This window comes from Gymnoscopelus microlampas (genome assembly GCF_963454915.1).
Source record: "Gymnoscopelus microlampas genome assembly, chromosome: 3".
Classification (NCBI taxonomy): Eukaryota; Metazoa; Chordata; class Actinopteri; order Myctophiformes; family Myctophidae; genus Gymnoscopelus; species Gymnoscopelus microlampas.
In genome coordinates, this window is record NC_139940.1 from 35,289,369 (window position 1) to 35,310,942 (window position 21,574).

General features: G+C 42.4%; 1 protein-coding gene across 1 annotated transcript in view; it reads right to left on the minus strand.

The window, feature by feature from the left end:
• Positions 1–15,839, minus strand: part of snrka (SNF related kinase a) — a 61,073-nt gene extending 45,234 nt beyond the window's left edge. Inside the window, exons 1-2 of the mRNA XM_084053726.1 lie at positions 15,593–15,839; positions 13,151–13,864 (exon numbers count right to left, since the gene is read on the minus strand). Coding sequence (XP_083909852.1) covers positions 13,151–13,739 — 589 coding nt within the window. The 5' untranslated portion in view covers positions 13,740–13,864; positions 15,593–15,839. The remainder of the gene's footprint in view (positions 1–13,150; positions 13,865–15,592) is intronic.
• Between the last annotated feature and the right edge of the window lie 5,735 nt (positions 15,840–21,574).

Consider the following 21,574-nt stretch of genomic DNA (forward strand, 5'->3'; position numbering starts at 1 on the left):
GTCCAGCCGGCTCTCGTCAACTTGAAAGACATTCCATCAAAATTCGAGCTCCAGTTTGCTTCCCAGTGCGTATATAGCAGGGTTTCTCAAAGTGGGTGCCGTGACGCAAGTCCAGGGGTGCCGCAGAATACGTTAATATTTGGAATTTATCAACATCACTTCAGTTTAACCACTTAAACCCTCTATAATTAGTACACCAAACGACAGACCACCAAACCTCCTTGCCAAAAATAGCCAATCTACAAGCTCACAACGCGTCACAACGTGACACGTTGCGAGCTTGTAGATCTGCTATTTTTGGTGAATGTTCCCCCCAGAATACGGATGCTTTGGTTAAATGTCAAGTATGACATTTTCAATCTGCTATTCTCTCAAGTTTTCCTTGTGACACATACTGCATCTTAGGGGGAAAGATTGGCATATTTATGTACCATAATGTGACGTATGTAAGGTTCTATAAAGTAACAATGTAATTCAAGGGTGCCTTGGATGAAAAAGTAATTTACAGGGGTGACCTGAGACAAAAAAAGTTTGAGAACCAATGGTCTATGGCGCATGCCATAGCGTACAACATGTTCCTTCCGTCTTTACATGGACAGGGAAGTAGCGAACTAGCGGAGTGGTGCCGGACTACGGAGATTGAATGAATATCTTTTCTACACCCCTCCCCACTTCATCCTCATATCAAGCAACTATCATCACTAACACACACTCACAGACCATCTCTTCCTCTCCCTTCCATCTTGCCTGCTCCTTTCCATTACTGCCTTCCTCCTCCTCCTCCTCCTCCTCCTCCTCCTCCTCCTCAGCCACTACTACCGTTAGTTTACTTGGGTTGGATGGAGATATTGCGCCTCACTTCTCCATTCCTCGTCTTCTGTCTCTCCTCATGTATCACTCCATCTCCCACTCTTGATGCTTAACGCTGTCATTTTCACAACGCTGTGGAATACTGTCTTATAATGTTAGGTAAAGCCTTACTGTCTTTATTATTATGTGTGCCACAGGATTTCAAAGTGGGGGCTCCCAAAATGTTCTAACCTTTCCAGAAAACCTTTTTTTTTAAGGTTCTCTTAATAGGGAGGCTGCAGCCAAAGGCTACGGCTATTTGGGGGTCCTTGGCATTGGAAAGGTTCGGGAGCCAGTGTAATGGGCTGTGTAAACATTGACGTGAGGGTGTCATTCATCCTTGGCCTTATGTTCTGAAAATCTGAATATTATAGAGTCAAGACACCTCTTCATGCTCACATTTATTGTTACAAGAACAGTTTGTAACCATGACACGTGTATACCTATGCGGATAGTCTGGTCTCTCTACCGGCAGAGAACTACCTGACCACAGGCCTGTATGTTTAATATACTCCTCATGTGAGCTTGTAGAAATACACTATAACATGTGATGTATACCCCCGGTTTGGGCTCATCACTGAAATTGAAATGGTTTTGATGGGGATTTCTTTTTTTTGCTGGTGAAAGTCACAGAGTGTATGATGAAATGTAGCCTCACCATAAACACAATAATCAGTAACCACTGTTCAGTTATCATCATCGACTGTCCTGTGTTCAAGGGCTTTTGGAGAAACAAAACGTATCCTTTGCTCATTACTTCACTCATCGTGCGGCATTCTGTTTACCTCAACATTCTGATTGGTCCAGAATTCCTTGACAACAGCCTTTACCCGTGTGTTGTGTCCTATACTATCATTTCCAACAAAGTGGCACCTTGAATCAATGCATTAGTTTAGAGATTAGGGGATTTGTCACATGGCAACTTTTCCTCTCCTCCTCCGTTCGCTGGGGCTTTGTTCTGATAAACTAAGTTGCATTAAGTTACAACAGCAACAAAACCAATACCGGGGGGACTGGGGCCGACTCCGCACCTGTCATTGAGTGCTTCTCAGACCCAGCTGCTTCATGGATTCCAAATCCACTTCTAGCATTAGCATAACAAATGTTAAAACTAAAAATATGTGAAAACTGCAGGCATTGATGTTGCATCACAGCAAAAGTAGTAGTACCATAACTACAGTGTACCAGCTACAGTAGAACTATTTTTTCCACAGGCTCAATGCTGCTGCTACTACTACTCCATGTCGGTGTCGAGTTTCATGAGAAGTCTGTCTTTTCAAAGGCATTCTGAATCTTCACATCAACCACACTGTTTACAAACTATCCCCCCACAGCCAACCAAAATAGCATGCATATAATCTGCACTCCTAACATTACATAACCACCACCACCCACTTTAAAAAGGCAGAGTACTACTTTCAAATCCCCAGAGGCGCTAATTAACGGAGGTTTATCTAGGGGGCAGTGGGATACAAGCCCCCAATCTGCGCAGCCGCTCATCCGACCAGTCAGCGAGCAGGACATCCTGCCAACAAGCCAGTCAGCCAACCAACCGGTCAAGGAGCCAGCTAATCAGCAGTCAGCAAAGACAGAAAAAGGCACAAACCTCCTTTTAACACTCGTACCACCTCTCATTTCTCAGAGGCCAGTCAAAGGAATTATTACAGTTAACCATGCATCTCAGCCTCTTTTCTGCTTTGCTTGTCTGCGTGCCCACCCGTCCACCTGTTTGTTCATCTTCCTGCTTGCTATCCCTACCGCCTTAACGGAATCACAGCGTGACATTGGTTAATCCAGCCAGCTGGGTATTCCTCTTTCTCTGTGGAAAAATCTCCATAAACCATGCCTCTTACTTTGTGTTCTCTGGTCTGTCTGGGCCCTATATGTTGCATAGGGTGGGAAGAAGAGGGAGGATTAAATTAGAAATGTGGGGTATTGAGATTGCTTCCACTTTCACACCAGTGTTTCCCCTATATGCACCCACTGAAGTTATTATGACGACTGATCAAATGAGAAGAGGGGGAGGGAAGGAAGCTTCCATCTTATCTCTTTAGAAACTAACATATTTTGAATTACACACGCATTCATATCCAGGTCAATTCACACACCTGTGAGAAAAGCATATAAACAAGAAGCCTTGCGCTTACCTGATGATGTCAGCACAGCGATTATAACAACAAGCACCAGGTTCTAGATGTCAACATTGACGCAAGCAATGCTGATCACAGATTCAGGATTATAAAGGGTTTCCATGACCCTTGCTCAGTAGGCTTCCCCAAAGGGATTAGGTTTAGGGTAGAAAGGTCAAGGCCACAATCGAGAGATGTTTTGAGAGGGTTGCACCCCAAGGTGCATTCATTTAGTTTAAAGATCAGTTGTAAATAAGCATCAGGCCTCATGAAAAGAAAACGTCAACATTTTTCAGCCGATTCAAAGTTAACTGGCAAGCCTGTGGAATCAGTGCAGAGAACCGGTTGACCTGCTCCTGCTGACCAACTGCTTAACTTGTAGCCAGCCAGACAGACTACTTCCTGTCTAAAACAGTGGCCTGTCCAGTTTGGACCAGAGGCATACAGTGTGCAAGTGTCACCAAGAATCACAGCATGTATTAATAGCAGATGTACTGTATGTCAGTTAAGAAAAGACATCTTGACATTTCAACCTGCGCTGCTGGGGTCAAGGTGGAGGGAAGAGAGGAGCCAAAGCAAGCTAATCAGTGGGAAAGAGGAAAACACGCAAGAGGCCAAGTTGGGTACATTTCACACCAACTGCAACAACAGCAGACATTGGCAAATGGCATGGTGGTTACACATCACACACACACACACACGCTCCTGCCTTATCAAACTAGTGCAAACACTGACCCACACTGGGCTTCTCAGGTTACTCTGGCTACATATCAAGTTTTTCCCTGGCTTTGGGACAGGTTTAGATGATTGGTTTTGTACATGGATGGAGCATTGAAATTAGGACCACTCGACTGTGAGGCCATATAAAAACAACATATGCTGGTGAAAGATTTTTGATGTAAAAATTGCATATAGATCATAATAAGCGTCACCAAGTTTGCTGGGGAACCCGATGACGCTCATCCCTTATGGATAAAGGAACCTTCATGCATGCGTGCCGATTCCACATCACACCAAAGTGTCATGGAGGTCCCCTTTGATTGATTACATCCTCTTCCGTGTTTGACACTGAAGTGTTACAGTATGAATGGAAGAGTCTGTTCTCTATTAGTCTTTCTATGGGTTTTACATCAGCACAGCTTACTCGTGATTTTTACTTGGTTGGACGCAGTGTCACGCAAGTATAAATCAGGCTTTATTAAGCAAACCTCTGCTCTTTCTGCCAGTTATCAGAATATTTTTTGCACTCAATTCCGGTTTCTTTGAATTCAGAGTGCGACCATTGTGGTTGCACATGTGCCCAAAAATCTATCCAGTGCGACTAAAAGGTTCCCAAAATAACCTGCAACGACAGACAAACCATTTTGGATATCACTGTTCTAAACGTGCATCTGCACTTCAGTAAATTGCACTCTGCAACAAGGTTGTGGAATCACCAGAACAAGCGCTTACTAGTCAAATAAACCTGAATAAGCAAAAGAGGCAAATGTGTGTGCATTTCCTAATGGGGCAATAAATGCACATATACATGAGCTGCATTAATTAGGCTAGGTTGTACCATATGACTGTGCAACAAAGTTCTGGCAGTTGTGTAGGTCTAGTATATTTCAACACCTCTGTTGACTGACAGACAGCCTGCAGCGACCGGTAGCAACAGAACCTGTCCAACAAGCCAACATGCTGCTGTCTCCGGTGCCCCCGGCTTCAGAGAGAAAGGTTAGCGCCAAGGACTCAGGAGGCGACAAATGTCTGTCAACTCGAGATGCAATAGAAGGAGACATCCTCTCTTCAAAAATAGACCACAAACCTGCTTCAACAAATGAAGGGGGTACAATGATCAGAGTCGATATGATGCTTTACAAGAAGCACAGCTTGGGAGGACCCATAGTCCCACAGGCTCTCGAAACTAGAGAGCACAGAGATGAGGAACGGATGACATTTATCGTGATTATAGCCCAACCGATGCCAGATTTATATGGATCCAACCCAAATCCTGATTTTGTCCTAGACCACGAATACCAATGTTTTGACCAATATTTTGTCAAAAAGTAAATGTCCTAATCAATTTGAAAAACGTTTTGATTTGAATAAAGTTGCTATTTATGAATTTTTAACTTACAAGCTCACAACACATAGCTTCAGTTCAGGCCAGGGTCTTGCTCAAGGACACTTCGACACAAATACCCGGGATACCCGTTTCCCAAGGCGGCCGGTCTACCTCCTTGAGACACTGCCGCCCTGCTTGCACCTAGTTCCGGTCTATAGCCTGGCAGGACGCTTATCCAATAGCCTGGAGGGGCAATTGCTCTGCAATAATAAATTCAAAGAATTACATGAACCTAGACGACACCTGACATTTCCTGGAGTCATTAGGAAGAACCTGCATTAGTGGAATCAGAACAGGCTGGCTGAGTGTGCGCGAGCATATGAATAACAGGGGAAACAGACCTCATAAACATTCCAGTCATCACTCACATCATGAAACACACCACCGCTGTCTTGTGTCTTCCCTATCCCCTGAGATTTATTTGAGTTACGAACCAGCTACTCCCCTGAGCCAACCCACTGGGGTTCAATGGGACACACAGACAGACGGACTCACTTAAATTACCACACTGGCACTGTGACAGGCTATAATGGGTCTATACTCTATAGGTTCTCATTGAGAAACAACCACCCGTTCAACCTACAACCACACACACAGTCACACAGTCACACACACACACACACACACACACACACAACTCTTCAAATTGAACAACCTCTTCAATTATATAATTATTATAAGCACTTCATCACACTCTTCACTGCCTCTGCTCTGTGAAATGATGTCATACCTGAACATTAGGATGTAATAATGAAGACAGTCGAGGTGTGAATCTTCACTGGCCTCACAAGTTTATTTCGTTTCCCCCTGTTATTTGATTCAATTCTAAGATGCCTCTCAATTTAATATCATGTAAGTATAATCACTCTCCTTCAAACATTAAATTGTAAATTCAAATAAAAAAGGTACAGACCTAGAGTAGATATTCAATCTTCAAATTAGTTTTTTAAAGATTGAACATTTGAGTATGTGAGCTTGTACATCCGTAGCACTTGTAGATCTATTCTGTAGATCTGCTATTTGCAATTACTGTCATCGTCATTACTTGCAATGACGATTTTACTACGTAGTAAAACTGAGAAATGTGCCCAAATGTCTGCTTTCAAGTACTGGGTGCACTTTTTATTATCTCCTGTAGCGTAGTGTCACAGTTCAACGTGAGGCTGCTCCCGGAAGTAATTAGAAAATCAACAATTAACGTTAGTAGGCTGTAATCGATTGTGTAATATCACTGATCGATACATAATCGTCCACTTCCGCATCTTAGAATCAATACATTTCCACACCTCTAAAAAGACAGTCAGTGCCATGACATTTGGAGTGGTCGTAGGTTAAAGGAAGCAAATAAACTGCGGCACTAACTAGGTCTGGTATTAGGGTTTATCAAAATATTTTTTAATTGAAATAGTGCTTTATGTTCGTGCAACTTGCATAGACTACTTAAGGCTTAAGCTATACTAAGACAGGAAGTGCTGGACGCATCCTAAGGGTAGCATAGAGCAGAAGAGCAGTGACATTCATACCTTTGCATCTTCTACATTTTAAACACAATTCACATGCACAAACTCCAACAAGGACCTTCCATTCCATAAAATCAGTAGTTCTCACTTTCAAGTGACGCGCGGTGAGCTTGTATATCTGCAATTTTTTAATAGCCAACGCTAAAATCTAACATGGCACAGATGCTTTCCCGGTTTTAAATGGGCACCTATTTTGGATAATTATTTCACATTACACAACAGCATCGAACACTGACCTATTATTATTACAACAGTACTTATCATACACCAAGAATGTCTATAATGTTAGGGTAGTAATTTCAACATAACGTCATGGTGGCGGCCTTTCTGATTATTTTCTACCCAACAGCTTACCCAACGGTTGGTTGCGTGACTGCGTTACGCAACACATAGTGTAGTACTCACACCAACAGCCTAGTTGACACCTAAAAATGACTTGTGCCTGGCGCGCACGGGTGCATTTCCAGACGGTTTGGTCGTTTAGAGAATCCCTGAGGCGAACAACGAATGCATTTATTTGCAGTGTGGGGTGGGGTGTGTACATCCTTTGTTTAACGGCACATTTTATTATCACGTATTGTCAAATATTCCACGGATGGGAAAAACCTGCATGTTGAGTAGCCTCTATAGAACGCACCATCAAAAGCGTTTTCACTTCTGCCACAAACACGAAAACAGCTTCCTCGTGTCCAGACGGCTGCACCCCACGATTGACAACCCTGGTTAGGCAACCCGGCCTGGCAGTGTGCTCCTAGGAGCACACTTTTTTTGGTTTCTGAATAAGATCAGTCTTACTTATTCACAACTGGTTGACTGAAAATGTTATTAACAAGTTTGTTAACAGTACGACAGTCAAAAGTTATGCTAAAAGGATAACACAAAAATGGGTTTGTTTGCATTGTACTCCGAAGAGGAAAACATTATGCATCTTGCATCCTCTAGTCTCCTACTCACAATGGCGGCAATTCTGTGAGTCCTTGGTATGTTAGACATCACTGTCACCACACTGCTGCTAAAACAAAGCTGATGAACAAGGCTGACAGGAGATGAGACAAACTTACTGTGACACACTGCCATGGACAGAAATACACTACACATTATTGCATAAATAAAGATTTCATATAAATAAGCATGATACCATGGAGTGAGACAACCCAGTTATCCCCAGAGCACGGCCAAGGGAGACTTTACACTGAATGCACTATAACAAATATGTAAAATATTAATGAGATGCAGCCTAGTTTGGGAAAAAATAAATTACATTTAGTTTGGAATGGAAAATGTTATATTATACCAGTAGTTCTGAGTCTGACCTCACACTGTGATTAGCTGAGAGGCATTCTAATGCAATCTCCCAATGGAATGCATCCTCTTATTTACATACAGTAACATCCGCCGCAGCTGATGTAACAGTAGTTTTAATTCTATTCAAAATATTAATAATGAAACTATGGTATAATAGGAGAAATGCACTCACTCGCAATAACACAATGACATACAACACTCTGCCTTCGGAATTGTGCCTACAACCACAGCAGACCAGTGCCAATAACCAACAGTACAGGACTCTCTCTTGTGTATTATTGCCATTAAGTATAGATAATGACAAATACCCTGCTTAGGCCCTGGAGGTAGAAGCCACATGTGCTCTAATCAGAGCATGGCAGTTTGTGTCAACATGGGTCTGTGTTATCACTGCAGCCTGCCTCTTTCTCGTCCTCTCCTGGCCCAGTCCAAACAATAGGATGGATTAACTGTTCCACCCATCCACCGGCAGCAGGCAACAGTAATCAGGGTTGCAATTAACAGCCCCTCTGGCAGCTCTCTGGAGACCCAGTTGTGACGCACAGCCACTGCAAAATGATGCCTAGGCCTTCTAAACGGCTCAGCACAGAACATCAGCAGCAGGCAAATCCCTGGATAGCTTGACACTGGTCCTCAATAGACACTACTCCACATCGTTTACTGCAAGTCAAGGGTTCCCCATGGATAAAGGATGCATACATTATGGCTCTTTGAGCTTCTAATGCAAACTTTGGATCGTATCCATTTTTAACTAAGACAAAATCACAGCACATTGCATCCTCTGATAAAAAAACAAGTTGCCATCAAATACATTGCTATTCATCAACATCAACATAATGTGTCACTGTGTTGTGAATGTGTTTATGCCTACCGAAACATGGTATTATCAGACTGAATAACACCCAGTCCCTAAAGCATACCCCCCTTTAGCTAAAACTCCTTGTGATAGAAAGACACTAGAAGCCCCTGGTGTGAGCGAGTGCCATTCAAGTTCTAAGTAAACTTGGGCTTGTGCAATGGCAAGTGTTAAAGAGGCAGTGCCGGGGTGCCCCACCTGGTAGAGCGCATTAAGGCTCAGTCCTTCAACCAGGGTTCGATCCCGCCCGAAGCCCTTTGTTGCGTGTACTGTAGTTCCCCCATCTCCTGGCATTTACTGCCTCTCTTCATTATCACCGTCCAATCACGGCTTGAGAAGCGATCTTTAAACACTTCCGTTTTTCTCATTTTTTTCGATGCATTTCTTGAAAATCTAACCTCATTCTCTTAACAGTGCCTCACCCCACACCATTAAGGCAATTGCACTATTTCACTTCTCATTGTGTTCGCTTTGTACAGAATGCAAAACACTCAAAGTAGTTGTCATAGAGTAGATGCAATTCTCATTCCACTATGACATTTCCATTTTCGCAATTTGATATCTATATTTCCCATTCGCATTGACACAGTTGACAGTTGTTCATTCGGTAAATCATGTATACAAAAGATAAGGCCAGCATGATGGGTGATTGGAGTAAGTGACTTCTGTTCACACAATTGAACAGTGACAGAGAACACCGTGTTCAGTTCCATCCCACAGGTGCAAATTGTGAACACAATACTTACAAACATAAAGTAAATGGGGAGGGTTCGAGTGCACCGTTTCTATGTGAAATTGGAGAAAGAAACAGGTGTCAATCGGGGCTATGCAAGAGGTGTCAGGGTTCATGGTAGCGGGGCAGGAGGGAGACGGACATACAGAGGAGGAGTAGGTAGGGAGGAGAGAAAGGACTGCACTTTTTGTTTTGAGAATGAGGTTAGAGTTTCAGAGAATGCATCCAAGCCATTGAAAAAAACAAAGGCAAAGGCAGCATCACAATAACAATGCTGGTGTAACCAAGAAAAATGCGTTTTACATGCATAGATATTAACACAAACTATCAAGAGGTTCCACATCAGGAGCGGGATCTTGCGATATCCGTGGGTCCCAACGCAAATCTTGCGGGCGTGGGAGGCATTTAAATACCTGCAGTCGGGAAACAATACATATCGGTCAAAACATTGATAATCGGTGGTCTACTAGGACTCTCCAAAATCGGTATCAAACATCTGGCGTCGGTCGGGCTCTACCGTCAAGGCTATAACCCAGCACTGCACAGTACATGCTAAAGACTTTGTTACACCATGACCGCCAATGGCTCCGAGTACAGGAAACAATACTGAGCACAGACATAGTGAAACCTGCCCTAAAAGCTCTGCACATCACTGACAGCAACTCACTGTGACAATGAGTTGCTTCCAACTACACAGAAAACTGCAGGTCTGCTACAACTCTGTTGCCTTTAACTTTTTTATCATATCTTCGACACTGTAATTGTATTCTCTTATTTTCCCATTTATTTTAACTGTTTTATTGTATTCAAAATGCCTTTCATAATGTGTTTCTTTTGCACTCTCTGAATGCTCTCTTAAAGGCTTAATCTTATTTAAAGCACTTAGTTTGAATTGCTTTTATGTTGAAATGTTCTACACAAATAAACTTGTCTTGCACAACAGCCTCTTTGCAGGTTATACAGCAAAAAAATGGGATCAAAACACTGAGTTATGTGTTAAAAGACTAATACCCTGATCTGCAAAACAAAGGGGATCACACACACAGCAACCCTCTTATAGACAGCTAGCCTCCTGTAGAGCCACGCCGTAAAAACGCTGTGAGGTGGGCTGCCGATAATAGGCAGGGAAACCCCCAGTAATGTGATGCACAAGACACTTAGGTCTACATCAACAACAGAATGTGGGGTTAGTAGTACTCGGTATCAAAGCCTTTGATACCGAGTACTACTAAAGGCCCAGATGCAATGTACTACCATGTTCAGACACTAATAAAACATCCTATGAAGCAGTATGGGAGAGAGATTATCCCCTTTTACACAGCTTGTTCAAGGCGGGAATATTGTGCTGCTATTCCACCTTGCTGTTCTGTTTCTGTATTAAGGTTCAGAGCCGGAAGGGGGGCACTGTTGTTCTACCTTAAGGGGTGACAGGGGTGTGACGTCTTACAAATCCGCCACTGTAATGTTATGCATCATACGCAATACAAACGCTGAAGCCCCTACAATGCATTGCACGGCAACTTTGCTTTGATTTCAAGAGTGGTATAAATGTGCACAACTACCAAAAGCACCTCAACATTCAGTTTGCCCAATCATTGATATGTCAGTCACATTAGGCTGATCATGTTTTTGTGTTACTAGTCATGCATCAGATCTGATTGCGAGCATGCCATGTAAAAACACACATGTGGCGGACTGGCGGTATTGCGCCAGCTTTGTTTGGTTCTGTGTAAAAAAGCAAAGCCTAACATAATTACAGATCTTCTTGGTAATATTGCAGGATCTCTGTATAAAAAGGGACTATTACAGTACACTATAGCACTTAGTAAATCAGCACCGATGTTCAGTTTAATACACAATAACACAAGAAAGCAGGAAGCTTTTAGCCTGAGACCAAGATTTGAGAAGTTTAGCCTCATCTGGGGACTTTGTCTGATGAAATCTTGACAGTCTTGAGCAAGGGAAACCTACTATAAACAATGGTTAAACTTGTTGAGGAAACACTGCACCATTAGCAACCAACCATAGCACATCAAAACCTCAACTCATTTGGGTCTCCGTCTTCAAAGCACTCTCACCATCTCAAATAGCATAGATTCTCTCACTACTAATTCATACGCTGTAATGCACAGGGACAGTTATTTTAGTGTAATGACTGTACGTTTGCGGGGGTGTACGTGTATGTGGTACAAAGAGTGACCGCAGGTTCCTCTTTGCCCAAGTCACCCCTCCCAAAGATTGTGAGAACCACAACTAAAAAAGAGGAAGCAAATCGTATCAACACAACACCATATAGCCTATTAGTGTATCAGTGATCTTGTGAGTGCGACATAAAAAGACAAATTTCAGACTCAAAGGTAGCAAAGTGTGAACAAATACACAGGTGACTCACCCTGCCTTCCTATTGCCTGAGGGGGCCGTGTTTTTTCGATCACATTTTTTTTTTTTTTCAAAAAAATATATAAAAAATAAATGAAAAAAGTAATTGAAAAAACACGGCCCCTCGCGTATTAGGGTGGCGGTATGAGTCACCAGAACCAAGGACGAGTGTTTTTGATGATTCTAACATGGTTAAAATGGAGTTTGAAGTTACAATGGGTTTGTATAGGAAGGGGGCGTGTCTGATAAAATTAATATCAAATATCTAAATACTGAATCGAGCAACTTAGAAACTGTCTGGGGGGCTCACAAAGGCCTGAGTAGATGATACAATAAACAAAAGTTTTTTTGAAAGTGAAATATCCCTTTTAATTAGTAATCGTGACAGCCCTATGTAGGCATCTCTCATGAACTGATTGAAGGACTGTCACTGCAGCTGATCGCTGTGTCGTCGTCATGGGACTTGGAACTGATGGGAAACACACCATCATATCGGTCACAGTCTCACAGCAGGGCACAAATCAGTCTGTCTGCATTTTGTCAGTGCTCATAGAAAAATCAATGAGCCAGTTAATTTAGTGCAATGGAACACCCCTGGACAATGACACTAGTGGAAGTGACCTTGTAACAGTCTGTAGTTGCCCGCTCAATGATTAGTGTCAAGCACAGTTAAAAGCATGCTGCCTCTGCAAAGCTAGGACACACACCTACACTGAAAGCAGGAACCAACTCTGCTTACCCGGTTCCACTTACACCATATACATGATAAAGTTGCAGCAAAGTAGCTATATATGTCAACAACACGAAAGGACACAGTGAACATGTCCAAGCCCCTTATAATTAACAAATAGGCAAAATATATACATAAGACTACAAGGTATGCTCATGCTGTGTTCATTACTAACCAAACCTCTACTTGTACATTAACATCCCAATGCAAAACACAGGTTCATTACTGGCAACTTCAAATAAGATCGGACAAACTAGGTAGGGGATTTATTAAATGGACTGGATATGGAGTAGGTGCTCAAAGTGATAAGTCTAGTTGGCAAAATACAATCAATAACACATGAGATTACTTTGAATGACCAAAAGTGGGACCAACACACACTGGCTATCTATCATTCAATAAGTTTCACAAGTGCAATTCAGAAGTTTCAATTACCTTTTCAGCACTGAATGACACATTCAGGGGATATCTTACACAACAACTTTCACATTCATTTTCTCCAACATCCTTACTCAGCCAAAATCTTGCCATTGTTTGCTTACCCACAGCTGGAGCGTCATACTCATCCCCCAGCAATATCTCTGGGGCTGAGTATGCGAGGGAACCACAGCTGGTCGTCAGCTTCTTCCCCGGCTGAAACTTGTTACTGAACCCGAAGTCAGTGAGCTTGACAAGTCCTTGTTTCTCAAAAAAGACCACGTTCTCCGGCTTCAGGTCCCTGTGCACCACATGGAGCCGGTGACAGTAGGAGATGGCATGGACGATCTGGGCGAAGTACTTCTTAGCCAGCTCTTCATTCAGGCCCTCCTCGTGCTTCATGATGTAGTCAAACATGTCTCCTCCGTCTCCCAGCTCCAGGATGAGGTAAAGCTTGGTCTGAGTGTCTATCACTTCATAGAGGCGCACAATGTTAGGGTGCTGGACCAGCTTCATGCAGCGGACTTCCTGGAACAGGTGGCCAGTGGCGACTGTGTCCAACTTGGTCTTGTCAATCACTTTCACCGCCACTTTCTCCCCAGTGAAGACATGGCGTGCCAGCTTGACCACAGCAAAGTGACCACGGCCCAGCGTCTTGTCCAAGTCATACAGGCCAGCGATCTTGCCATCGTAGCCTCGTTTGAAGCCTGCCATTGCTGTGGATGGGGACGGGGCGAGGGCAGACCCCGCTGAACGGCGACGTAGATTGGCTGAGTTGTGTGAGTCCAGCTTACTTCAGTTCATCTGAGACTGTAGGAGAAACCCATGGCGCCAGCTCCCTAAAAACACACACACACACACACACACACACACACACACACACACACACACACACACACAGAGCAAAATCTTAATTGCATTAAAGAAATTGAAGCAATCTCTCAGCAACTGTTGATTGCAGCACAGTGGGGAATGTTGCCGTTGAAAAGTGGTAGATCTGACAATGCAGATCTACCACTTTAGGAAAATAATAATATGTTTTGTACATATACATATATACATATAGATATCAAAAGCCACCCCCATGGGAAATATACCTTCATATATATAGGCCTAAATATCTTGTAATTATGTGCTCACTTGACTACCTCACTGGCTGGCTGAACAAAACCCCAATAAGGGCTGGCAGATGGAGTTGCATGAATTCAAATGCCATCACGTTAGTAGCAGAACAAAACCAAATACATCGATAGCAAAAGCACAAGCCGTTTTAGGATATACATAGAACCTCGGTTGTGAGGATATCGGCCACGCGCTGGCTTGTTTTGACAGGAGGACCCCCCAACATGATAGTTGAGGCATGGGAGCCTCTCTGTCGGGCTTGTTGCCTCATGCTGCTACGAGGAAGCCCTGTACCACAAAGTTCTCCTTTAGGTCAGTCTGCAGCAACCAAAAATAGCCGATCTACAAGCCCACAATAGCAGATCTACACGCCCACAAAGCGTCCCGTTGTGAGCTTGTAGATCGGCTACCACCATTCATCTCTTGGCTGCTTCAGTAAGACAGACGTCAGGCCCAGGCCAGCATCAGGCAGCAGGAGCTCCTAAGCTAACGTTGTGTTCCTTGTTGTTCCATTGATTGATCAACGTTAGCCAATAGCCAACTATACCTGACTGGGGAGTTATGTTCTCGTGTGGGCTTTAAGAAATGCTCGTTCACATTAAAACCAGCCAGTTATACAATATGTATTTGAAGCCATCCTTACCAAACACACACACATACAGCAGTTCGCACGCTTTAACGGTGCTAGAGAAGTACAGGTGCCACACTGCTGCTATGAGGCTGCTACTACTACTAGGCTAGCACCCATGCTAGCAGTGTTGCCAGGTTTTACGAGAGAAATAAGCAAACAGGTCTATGAAAACACAAATCTGGTACGGGGGTCCCATGGCGCAAAATATTTTCAGATGGGGGTCCGTGGACAAATAATACGTATTAATTTGGGCGGTCCTTGACATGAAAATGTTTGAGAACCACTGGTTTAAACAACATTTGGAAACAAGCCCCAAAATAAGCAATTACACTTTAGAAACAAGCCAAAAAAAGACCAATATTTACAATCAACTGTAAAGAAAACCAAGCCCAAAGGCACTTATAATAAGCAGACATGGCAACACTGCACCCATGCTAGCTGTATTTAGCGTGTAGCATGCTAGCAGGCTAATCAGGTTACTGCACGGTCCGACTCACCACCATAGAGTTATAACTACAGCTAGAGTTATAATATATCCTCACCACCCTCTCTCTCTCTCCAGCCGACATGAAGCCTTGTGAACAAATACCAAAACGCTCGCCCCAAAACGCAGTCGCTCGGGGGCAAATCCCGAGGTATTCACCGGGTATTCCTAACCGTAACCTTAGTCAAACGGTGCCAAACCCTAACCTACTCCTAAACTTAACCTCAGTCAAACTATGCCTAACCCCAAACGTATTTCTAACCTTATCCTCAAAGTAAAACAGGAAAAGAAATGAGGGCGAGTGTGTTTTGGGGCGAGTCATCCGGTTACCTTGTGGACCCAGCAGCAGCTCTGCTTCGGTTCCGATCTTCTTAATCTTCCCCTCGTCTTGCTTCACAGTAGAGCCTATAAACTACTGCATCATATGGAGCGGTCAGATAATAAAGCCCAGGCTGCGATGCCCACACTCACAAGGATGCCTGTAGTCTGCTGCCTACTAACTGCATGTGTCACTGCCCACAGCACAGCAGTTGAGTTTTCATCCGTGTAACAACAAGGCATGCATTGGAGTGGTTGTGTATGAGTGGTATCCTCCTCCTCCTCCTCCCAGCCTCCTTAGAACGGTTGAGCTCTGTGTTGCCATGTTTTGTGAGAGAAATAAGCAACGAGTTCTAGGAAAACATATTTGGATTTCATGAAAATATTTCAGAACCACTGGTTTAAATGATAATTTTAAATGTTGGAAGTGAGCCTAAATAAGCAAAGCAAGTACACTTTAGAAACAAGCCTAGCTCTGGTCAATCGCGTTAGAAGGAGTTCTCCAACAGAGCTAGAAACAAGCCCAAAAAAACGCAACCCGCAAGTACCATTAACAAGCAACTTTACATAAAAAGAAACCCAAAGTCGCCTATAATAAGCCGACATGGCAACACTAGTTGAGCTGCTGAGGGCATCAGCGACCAACTGCATTCAGCTCTGACGTCAAATCAATTCAACTGCGAGCCATGGGAAAGGTTGTGCTTATACACAAATATTAAAAATAATAAAAAATAAAATAATAGCAACAATAAGACATAAGAAAACAAAATGTTTTCTTGACTTTGGCAGGTCATGTAGCCTTGAACAAATTATTGAATAGCAGTGACACTACTTTGGAAAAGGTCACACTCACACGATATTAATCTTGTTCCTAAAAATAAAATAAGAGCCCAGATATTTTTGGTAGACCTTTATACAGATTGGCCTGTAATTCTGTTCAAAAATGGTCTGTCTGGTTGATTGATTGATTGAATACTTTATTAACAAACAAAACAAAACAAAAATCACAGAAAGTACAGTTTACAAATACAATGGTAAACGGATTGAACCCAAGAAAGCACTATGGCTTGTTTCCATTGGGGTCCTGCATGTGTGTTCAATTCATTAAAATGAGTGTTGGCAGTCTGCAGTGTTACCTAGTGGCAGGGATTGCAAAATACAGCAGAGAATAACGGCATCGGTTATTTCTTTCTTTCTTTTTTTCATAATCTTGTGTCTGACAGTTTTTTCATGGAATAATCCTATTTCACAGGCCTGCACAGCAAGGAATAAAACATGTTGCTGTGTGTTTGATTACCTCATTAACAAATGACATGACCCATGCCTGGTGAAACATATTACAATTGAGGCATTTACAGTAGCAGACGCTCTTAATCCAGAGAGATTTACAGTAATCAAGGTAAACACTAATACATCAAATGCATAGAAATAGTAATCTAGGATCATAGGTAAAACAAGAACCTATAATCAGTCTGAACAGTATAATATCAAAACATCTATAATCTGCACATTGAAACTATACACACTATAGGATGCGAATACCACCCAACTCACTCCAAATCCAACTCACTCCATGAAGACTTAAGAAATATTCGGCCAACTCACTCCAGGGCTCGGCCAACTCACTCCAGGGCTCGGACAACTCCCTCCAGGACCAAAGCCAACTCACTCCAGGACCAAAGCCAACTCACTCCATGCAATGTCACCAGTGTAATATTGGTTCAATGTGTCAGTGGTGTAAAGTAACTGTACATTTACTTAAGTACTGTACTTAAGTACAATGTTGGGTATTTGTGCGTTATTTGAGTATTCCCAACTTCCAATGGTTTTACCTCTACTCCACTACATATTGGATCCAAATATTGATTTTTTTACTCCACTAAATGTATTTGTTTTACTAGTTACTTTGCAGCTATAAATTATAATATTATAGTGTGTGTGTGTGTGTGTGTGTGTGTGTGTGTGTGTGTGTGTGTGTGTGTGTGTGTGTGTGTGTGTGTGTGTGTGTGTGTGTGTGTGTGTGTGTGTGTGTGTGTGTGTGTGTGTGTGTGTTTTTCCCCCATTTCATGCAATTTACATTATTCTTGGAATAATTAATTGACTTCATACAAATGACCTCTTGTGTTGTGTTATGAACAGCAGCTTGTAGCTTTTATATTAACCTGGTATTTAGAGCAGTGTTTCTTAAACCTTTGGGTTCTTTTGGTTACATGCAATATAAAGAGAAACTTTGGATCCACTGGGACTAAACATGGTGGTTTAGGTCAAAAAACAAAACCTTAACGAGGACCAACAATAGAATAAGACATCTAACAAACACTGGACTCCAAGTGCCAAAGTGTTAACAATCCAGGGCCATAGATACTGTTAAGGCTCAATAATAGCGTAACAAGACGGGGGCCAGCGAGCCCCCCCCCCCCCCAACCATTAAGTTGTTTTGTAGAGACTGTTTTGTAGAGACAGTATTTAAAACTTTAACCAAGCCTAAAACAGAATAGAGTTAGAATGAAGCCTAAAACAGAATAGAGTTAGAGTGAGTACAAAAGTAACAAATTCCTCAATATTGTACTTAATTCCTCAATATTGTACTTAAGCACAAATGTCTTCCTCCACAAATTAAATTTGTGGAGTGAGTTGTCCAAATTTGTGGAAATGTGTGGAGTGAGTTGTCCTCTGCTGTGGAGGGAGTTGGCCAAGTGTGAGGAGTGAGTTGGGCTCTGCTGTGGAGGGAGATGTCTGGAGTGAGTTGGGCTCGATTTGGAGTGAGTTGGTTTTGGAGTGAGTTGGGCTGTTACCTAGGATGCCAGGTCTACAAATGAACCTGGCATCTGTCTACATAACATGCTATCTAAATTACATTTTAGCCTTAAGCCTGCAAGGTTGCCAAGGCTAGGGTAAGTGCTATGCTTGTTCAACAACTCTTATGAATAGTGTGCTGTGGTGAAGTAAGTAAGCATGTACATTTTATTTGTATGGCAATTCTCACAGAGAGAACTCACAAAGTGCTTACAACAGAAATAAAGACACAACATGAAGCATTCAAATGATTAAAAACAACAACCAAAAAAATCTAAGACATTCCACAAATGCTTGTTTAAACAGTAGTGTTTTTAAGTGGTTCTTAAAAATGTCCACAGAGGCTGCAGCTCGCAAGACCTGTGGACGGGCAGTCCAAACCTTTTCGTTTTGGGGAGCAGTTAGGGGTTAAGTATCTCGCTCAGGGGCACTTCGAACCTTAGGCTTCCCAGGCAGGCTCACTAACCATTCAACTATTGCCTCCCAACCTGGTACGGGGAATGACCTATAGACTCTGCAGCTAACCTTATAGTGTCCTGCTGGGCATGTCGTTGTAGCAGGTCAGTGAAGGGTCCTGGACATCACTAGAGTGAGGCTCTACTCGCAACACTGGTGGACCAAAGCCCCAGTACTTGAGTCCAAGTATAGATACTCCTGGTGAAACATTACTCAACTACAAAGGAAAGTTGCTCAGTCAAATTTGTTTCCTGTTAAAGTATTGTAGTAGGTGCTTTTAAAAATGCTTAAGTATTCAAAAGTACATTTTCTTTTTAATATCAGGGACACACAAGTGTCTCTCTCTCACACGCAGAAAGTAGTAAAAGCATAAATATGTGAACATTTTTGGCTGCATTTCTTTTGTGCTGCTTTTGTCCTGTAATAGAGGCAAGATGTGCTTGTATTTTAATGAATTCCTTGGGTCCAAATTGTTTTTGGACCCAAGGTCCAAATGTTTGCCTCTGTAGTTTGTTTCTTTCAAAGGTTATGCTCTTTTCAATTGTTTTCCATTTTCGGGTTTGGGTTCAGTACAGTATATGCATAATAAAGGGTACAAAACCAACCCCTGTTACCTGGCAGAATCTTAAAATACACACTTCAAAGATTAATAAAAAACAGGTGTCATCCACCCTATGCACATGGACCCACTTTCCATCTATTCTAGACTACTGTGGCTCTTCCAAATGTAATCCTATGTCCCTGTGTGTGTGTGTGTGTGTGTGTGTGTGTGTGTGTGTGTGTGTGTGTGTGTGTGTGTGTGTGTGTGTGTGTGTGTGTGTGTGTGTGTGTGTGTGTGTGTGTGTGTGTGTGTGTGCGTGCGTGCGTGCGTGCGCGTGCGTGGTGTGTGTTCACGCGCGCGCGTGCAAAACCAAAACCAAAACAAAACACGCATGTTGTTATAACAACAAAACAAACTCTGAATTGTATGCATTTTCTGTTCCACCCACTAGATGGCACGGTCGCACTTTGTTTGACTTGTCAGTGTTCGTCAGCGTGCACTTATTCACAGGATCACATTATGTCTTTGTTTAACGGGCTGAAGAAGCTCGCTAATTGAAGTCATTAATTCATATTGTCTGGAGCCATGGAACCATGTCCGACTCCAGTGAGTCCAACAAGAGAAAGGGCTTATTTGTTCTTTTTTCAGCCAAATGTTTTGGACATTGAAGTGAAGTCAGTATCATTCTGCTGCGGTGGAAAGAGTAATCACATTTTTTTACTTCAGTAAAAGTATCAATACTGCGATAGACATAAGTAATAATAAGTCCGGAATTCAAAATTTACTTGAGTAAAAGTTCAAAAGTATTGGTATAAAAATGTACTAAAAGTACCAAAAGTAGAAAGTACTCATTATGTAGAATGTTCCATTTCACAAGTTTCAAAATAAAAGTATAACAAATCTTTTGAAAATAGCGTCTACATCTGAGATGTAGTGGAGTAGATAGAAGTAGTATAACAAATTGGAAATACGCCAGTAAAGTAAAAGTACCTCAAAATTGTACCTAAGTACAGTACTTGAGTAAATGTACTTAGTTACTTTCCACCACTGATTTTTAATGAGTTTTACATGGCTATAGATTAAAAAAACTCAAACCCTTATCCCAACTTAAATTGCAGTATAAACTCAACAATAGTGTCTTAAATTGCATACACCCACGCCACGACGGTAACAATACGATAATAATAATTCATAAATAACCAAATAACGGAGTGTGACAGCCAAGGGGAGAGGTGCAACATTACAATGAAGCATACGATGAAGCCTGATTTACCTCGTCGTACAACAGCGTCGCGTACCAAAAATAGCCAATCTACAAGCTCCCAACGCGTCGCTTTTGCGACTTGTTGGGAGCTTGTAGATCAGCTATTTTCGGCCGTTGGATAAATCAAGCCGTAACATAACATCGCGAGATTTCCGTGCGAGAATTGACTTCCTTCCCAGTAGGTGGAGACCTGAGGGTTGCCATGTCCGCTTATTATAAGCGACTTTGGACTTGTTTTTCTGTTGCCATGGTTCACGTCATGGTGCCATGTCCCCCAGGTTTATCGGTTTATTTATTTTTGTTACATTACCAACTCTCACATGTACATAAACGTTCAGATTTCAAACATAAAGTGCTTACCACCGAGCCACGGATGTTACCTCGCGATGCGGACCACATTAAGTACCCGCATCTCCCCTATTGTTCAATAAAAAGCATCTTAATCCGATTGCCGGCCATTTTCTCCAAATTTTCTCCAATACTTTCAACCATGCGACACCTAATGGTTGGGAGGTGTATTGCACTCTGATACATTACAAAAATATAGCCAAAAAAAGAAAATGGCCGGCGATGGGATTAAAATGCTGTTTATTGAACAATACGGGGGATACGGGTACTTAATGTGGTTCGCATCGCGAGGTAACATCCGTGGCTCGGTGGTAAGCACTTTATATTTGAAATCTGAACGTTTATGTACATGTGAGAGTTGGCAATGTCAACAAATAGAACTCCCCGAAAACCCAGGGGGACATGGCACCATGACTGTCATGGTATGACAGTCATGTTTCTGGGCTAGTTTTTCTGTAAAGTTGCTTGTAAATATTGGTAGTTATTGCAGATTGCGTTTTTTTGGGTCTTGTTTCTAAAGTGTAGATGTTGCTTATCTTGGGCTTGTTTCCTAGTGTTGTTTAAACCAGTGGTTCTCAAACATTTTCAT